The 6,000-nt window shown below is 38.2% G+C and overlaps 1 protein-coding gene across 1 annotated transcript in view; it reads left to right on the forward strand.

Moving 5' to 3' along the window:
• Positions 1-4,721, forward strand: part of TTC17 (tetratricopeptide repeat domain 17) — a 43,557-nt gene extending 38,836 nt beyond the window's left edge. Inside the window, exons 23-24 of the mRNA XM_017742175.1 lie at positions 2,199-2,342; positions 3,661-4,721. Of these exons, the coding sequence (XP_017597664.1) occupies positions 2,199-2,342; positions 3,661-3,792 (276 nt within the window). The 3' untranslated portion in view covers positions 3,793-4,721. The remainder of the gene's footprint in view (positions 1-2,198; positions 2,343-3,660) is intronic.
• The last annotated feature ends 1,279 nt before the right edge of the window (positions 4,722-6,000 follow it).

Genomic DNA, 6,000 nt, shown 5'->3' on the forward strand with positions numbered 1-6,000 from the left:
TGTGTACACATGTGCCCACTACTCAGATGAAAGAATGTCTTGCTTGTCACAGCAGAGCTTTCACAGACTATTGTTAAGGCCAACACTGTGTATGAGGTGTCTGTAGTGTATTAGATATTAGCTAGATGAGGTGAAGCCTCAAGATTTTCACCACTTGTTTAGCGTGGACTGTCTCTTAAAAAAAAATGGTAACTGCAGAAAAGGTTCAGTGGAATTTCCTGCAGTTCAGTGGTTTTGACACCTCTCTGGGCATCCTGGGCTTGAACTTTGCGCTGTTAGTTAGGACTTGGAGTCTTCATCAGCCTTTGTCTGCCCAAGTCTTCTAACCTAAGATGTGGGAGTATATTTTCTGGTTATGCTTTTGAAGAGGGGAGTATGTCTTCTGGTTGTGCTTTTAGAGAGGGTGGGAGGGTGATTATCTAAAGGAGTTACTTCAATCTTAAGCATTTGGGCTGTGAATCTCAGTTGGACACTAGTCCTTGACTTCATGCAGCAGTTCTTTACTCAAAAAAGAAGGCAGTACTTTGGACACAGTCTTCTCTTTAGTGTTCCAGTTGGCTGAAGTGCTCAGTACCCTTCACCTTGCCAGGTGCTGTGCTGAGCATTGTAATGTCTGTTCTTAAACACCCAGCTCCCCCTTGCAAACTGATAAATGCAATATTGGCTCCTTACTCAACATAACAGATTTTTCTTTGGTACGTGAGCAACAAATTGTGCCGCATGGAAAAATGTAAACTCCATTGAAATCTTGGTCTTCAACCTTTCTCTGAAAATTGGGAGAGAAAGTAATTCACACTTCCAGGATATTATTAGGAGGATTTAACCATTAACCATAGAAAATGCTTCAAGTAAGAAATGCACATCCTCACTGCACATCCTTTGTATCTTTCCTATAATTCTCTTTCTTTGCATTATGTATTTAAAACAAGGTTGGAGCCAATCTCTTAACACATCAAGCTTTTGCTTATTTTCCTGTCTTTCTATGTAATCAGTTCCTCAGGAAAGGAGTCCTTAGCTGTGTGATTTGTAAGGGTTAGACAATGGATTGGAAACTACAATTCGGCAAGATTATGGTGGAGTCGTGCTGTTTTCTAGAAGTATGATAAAATGCTACTTGAGCCTGGATGACTCTCCGAATTTGTGCCTTGTTTTTGTCCTCCGTATTGAAGCTGCCTCCAAAGAAAACTCTGGATCTTGTTTGTAAAGACAGAGCTGCAGCTTTTACTCAGAGTTAGCCCTGGATTAAAAGCTATTTAGTGTATTTCGGTTTATCCATCCTCTTTGCTTTTATGCACTTTGGCTACTTTCTCTTGACTTTTCTCATGCAAATAAAAGGTAATTAATTTTCCTGTGAACTTCTCTTATGATTCTGACTTCCATAATATCTGCTTTGCAAACATGAATAATTTGTCCAGCAAAGGTACTCTTTGACATGTGAAGGTCAAGGAATCGAGGATCACATACATCCAGAACTTTTTCTTGTCCTGTTGAAGGCACCTCAGCCTTGGTACTAAGCGGTGTTTTGTGCTTTGAAGATGTGAAGCCCAGCTCCCAGAGAGTCTGTTATGGCTGCCAGGACTCTACAGTTTTTTCAGTCAGACAACGTCACAGTTGGGAAATCCAGGAAATAAAAAACATACCATCAGTGTCTAGCTGAGAAAATTTTATTTATAGCTATTACTCAGTATCAGAATAAGATTTCTATGGCAGAGGCAGGACAAAAATGATGCATCTATTGCACTAATGGTTAGATCATGTTTTCACTTCCCTGCTGTCCCCTTTGTTCATATTCCCTTTCCTTTTATGCAAGAGCTGAAGGAGGGTATTCAAACAAAACAGCTTCTCTTGTCTCTGAAGAGTGCACCTCATCTTTGGGGAGAAAAATAGTGTAAGAGCTTCTAAAAACTAAATGTGCATACACTAAAGTGAGTTAATTTTCGAGTTGTTTTTCTATCCAAGAGTAATATTTATCACTACTGTGAGTGGATGTGGACATGAGGGTTTTTTGTTTGTAACTCAGGCCCAAATGCAGTTTTATGTTAAAATAGGTTTGGATCATTGCTCTCAACATCAAAAGAGAGGGAGGTGGGTAGGAACCAGATGAGTGCAGCTTGGTGGTGGAGTCTTCTGTTTGTCTTGCTGATCCTGAGACAATTTCAATGGACAGAAACTGTTTATTGCTTGTTCTTCTCCTCCAGGATGTACCACTAATAAGCCTAGCAAACATCTTCCACAACGCCAAACTCTGGAATGATGCCATCATTGTGGCTACCATGGCAGTGGAAATAGCACCGCACTTCGTGGTTAATCATTTCACACTGGCAAATGTCTATGTAGCAATGGTGAGTGTGCTGTCACCTGGTTATGGCTGTCTTTGGGACACTATTTACGTGTATGTAAAAGTCTTATTCTCACAAAGAATGTTGAAGGAGCAGCGTTCAAGAAACTGGGGTAGGATCATCAAGAAGGAATATCTTTAGAAAGACAAAACTTCCATTACTTATTTTACTCCTATTTCTCGTTTAGTACTTTAAGGCCAACATTTTTATAAGCTGGCTTAAGAATGCTGTGTGCAAAGCTTTGTTAAGACAGTAGCAAACAGTTGGTAGTTTGGGTTGTCCGCCCATCTAAACACAGGATATTTTTATAATACTGGAAAATTAGTGATGAATTTGGTCTCTATCCTGAAGAGCAAAGCTTGGAATAGTAAGTAAAACCCAATTCGCAGTTATGGTGAACAAACACAAGGGAAGTTCAGTTTCAATAGCTGGATTATCAATGCCCAACATAATTTGTAGCTTGAACTCAAATTTCTTCATACTGTCTATATATACTATTAAAATACACCTTTTTTAAAAAATCAAGATTTACAACTCACCTTGATCTAGTTAGTCTTTATGATATGGCCAGAAATTAATATTGTCTCTACTGCATAACTAAAGTTACTGAGAAAAGGAACTTAAGAGAAGAAATAAGTGATGAAACTGACTGAAAACCCCAGAATGTTTCGGGTCATTTCTCCTCTCATTTTTCCTCTAATACACTATCAGATGTTGGCATGCTTTCCTAGTTAATAAAAAAGCAGGGTGGCATAGGTAATGAGATTTCAGCTATACAAAAATAGATGCTATTTCCACATGAATGCTTCTAACTATCAACCTGGAGTCCAGCTTATCAATTGAAATTGTATAGCTATTGTATGCTCTTTAAGTTTTGGGGGGGTTTTTGTTGAGTTTTTACATTGAATAATCCTTTAAAAATAATTTCAGGTTGTTTCTAAAAATGTTAGCTTTTCAGAAAAGTTGATGGTTTTTCATTGTCCATGATTTTAAAGCTTTGATCTACTCAAATTCTGACTGAAATATGTTTTTAAAAGTTACTTTCACAGCAAGAATACAAAGATGTACTATTAAAAAGAAAAGGCAAGAACATTGGTCAATAATTCTCAGCATTAATTTGACTCCTTTCCATGGATTATGCAGAATTGAGTCATTAGCCCAATTATTTGTGGAAGAAGGAAAAAAATCCTAAATCACAAGGATTGGTTCAGTTACTTTTGTGGATATCACACTGCACAACTTGTCGGGATGGGAAAGGCATAGAAAATGCGTTTACTGGTTTTAGAATCTGACTCTTTGCACTCTGGTTTCTTTTTCACAGGAGGAGTTTGAAAAGGCCATGAAATGGTATGAGTCAACACTAAAGCTTCAGCCGGAGTTTGCCCCAGCAAAGAATCGAATCCGCACCATTCAGTGTCATTTACTTCTGAAAAAAGAGCGACGGTCTCCTTAGAGATCAGCATCTTTCTCTTTTTTAAAAATGTCATTATTCTCTATTCTGCTCTTAAGTGTGCTAAGATAAATTGAGGAATTGAAATTTTTAACAAGACTGTTAAAAAGAGATGGGATTTGGATCAAGGGGTCTTTTATTATTTTTTTGTCAAATATAGGGGCATCTTTGGAAAATATATTTCACAGACCATAATTTTAAAACATCCGTGTAAATATTAAACCAAGAAACTTCCATGAGTCCATGACCACCTGTAACAGGACCTAGGCACTGTTAGTTTTTCCGTAATGCTCAGATTGGCATCAGCATCCAAAATAACTTGCTTTGTGTCTTATAACCTAAGCCACTGGAAATGCAAAGCACACACCCGTACCAAATAGTAAGGAGAGATAATCAGCAATTCATCCATGTGAAACTCATGCTTTGTCCAGTCTTGTTCACTCCATACCACATTACCTGCTTTTTTGGAAGGAGAGGAACAGACTTTTAAATATTTCTTAAAAAACATGAGAAACATGAAGCATTTTTGGAATTGTTTGTTTCTGTTAGGGAATGAGGAGGGAACAGCAGGACCCTAAAGTCAAAGTAGTTTTTAATCTTGCAAAAAAAAAATAATTGGTAAAACTCCCAATAAGATGTTTTATATTTGTCTGTGTATGCATAGCCCTCTGCCTCCCTGAGTGGTTGATTTACTAATTCTTTGTTCACTGTATTTCTAGCCGTTTTGGAATAAAGTGCAAGTTTATGCTCACCCTGAGCCATACTTTCAGCTGCCAAGGAGGAGGAGGGACATGGTGTCAAGGTATCAACAGCAAAAAAGTCTGGTGGAAGATTTCCAAATCAATTCTGTCTTTGGTTGGTGGAGGACATGATTCTCCAGAATGAAAAAGGGCACATATTTGAAATAAAATAAATTGTTTATGAACAACTCACAGCTTCTCCTGTACTGTGTGTGTCATGCGCCACTTGCAAGAGTCCAGGTTAGTCTGGAGGAGCTACAGCCTTTCCTTGAGAGCAGACCAAGCTGGGAGCCAGGGCAGCCTTTAACACTCCTGATCAGCCAGTGATTTTGTGTGTACCCTTGGAAAATTCCTTTCACCTCTGTGTCTGACACTGTTTGTGGCAGAAGGAGATAAGGGGAAGTTAACTAACTCAGCTGTCATGTAACCCACTCTGCAGCTTCTGGTGTCAAGCGTGCTTCTTAGTGATTCTTTTTAAAGAAGTAACAATGCTTATGAACTTAACTAGGTGTTTTTTCTCACCCAGTGTTTTTCCTGTCTCATTGATGCAAATTAAGAGTAAGTATGGCAGTGGTAGAAACTATGATATCGGTGTAATTTTTATAATACTGGAACTTACTACTTCATAAAAGGATCCCTGAAACTTTTATATATGACTGAAGATGAGCACTTCTAATGCAAAGTTTACCTTTGTTTTTTTGCAAGTAATTTCCATTTATCTAGGAAGCCTGACAGAAGTATGAGCAAGTGCCACTGTTGGGTAGATTTTTATTAAAAATGGGTGAATGTGTTAAATTTTTGTCAAAAGAGTCAACAGCATGTCAAATTTTATTCTCTTCCCAAGGCTACTGGAAGGCTGAGTTGTTGGCTGGAGACAGGCGTAGCAGTATCTATATATAAACTCCAAGAGGAAGATCACTTGATGAGAGGTCTAATAGACCACCACTAGGATCATGGTCTGGGATAATGAATTACAGAGATTTCTGACATAGAGCTGGGAAGGGGAAAATAGTAAGGCAGGTGCAAGTAAATGGAACAATTTCCATTTGAGCTAGGAAAAAAGAGCAAAGGCTTTTCATTGAACTGAGTAATGTGTAGAGAGGGTGCTTTTATTCAGTTTTGTTAACTGGTCTACTTCACTTTTATAGTGGTTAATAAATAGTTGGGAGTTATTTAAATACATTTGGTAAATCTTCTATTTCATGTGCTAGTTTTAAAATGTAGTATGCAAAAACTTAGCTTGGTACAGAGGAGGATGTACCTTACAACTTGGTTTCCTAAGGTATCACATGGTTAAATCAAGTGGTTGCCATGTGCTGAGCTCTTTTCTGCTGCATCTGTCTCACTGCTGATGGGAGATGCCAGGACTTAAGTGAAGAGTAAGGCTGGTCCTTAAGAACCTGGAGCACCAATATGTGAAGCACAGATGATCATCCATGGCTTTGACAAAAGATGAAATTAAAATAGACCT

Source organism: Corvus brachyrhynchos, unplaced genomic scaffold (assembly GCF_000691975.1).
Source record: "Corvus brachyrhynchos isolate BGI_N302 unplaced genomic scaffold, ASM69197v1 scaffold115, whole genome shotgun sequence".
Taxonomy (NCBI): Eukaryota; Metazoa; Chordata; class Aves; order Passeriformes; family Corvidae; genus Corvus; species Corvus brachyrhynchos.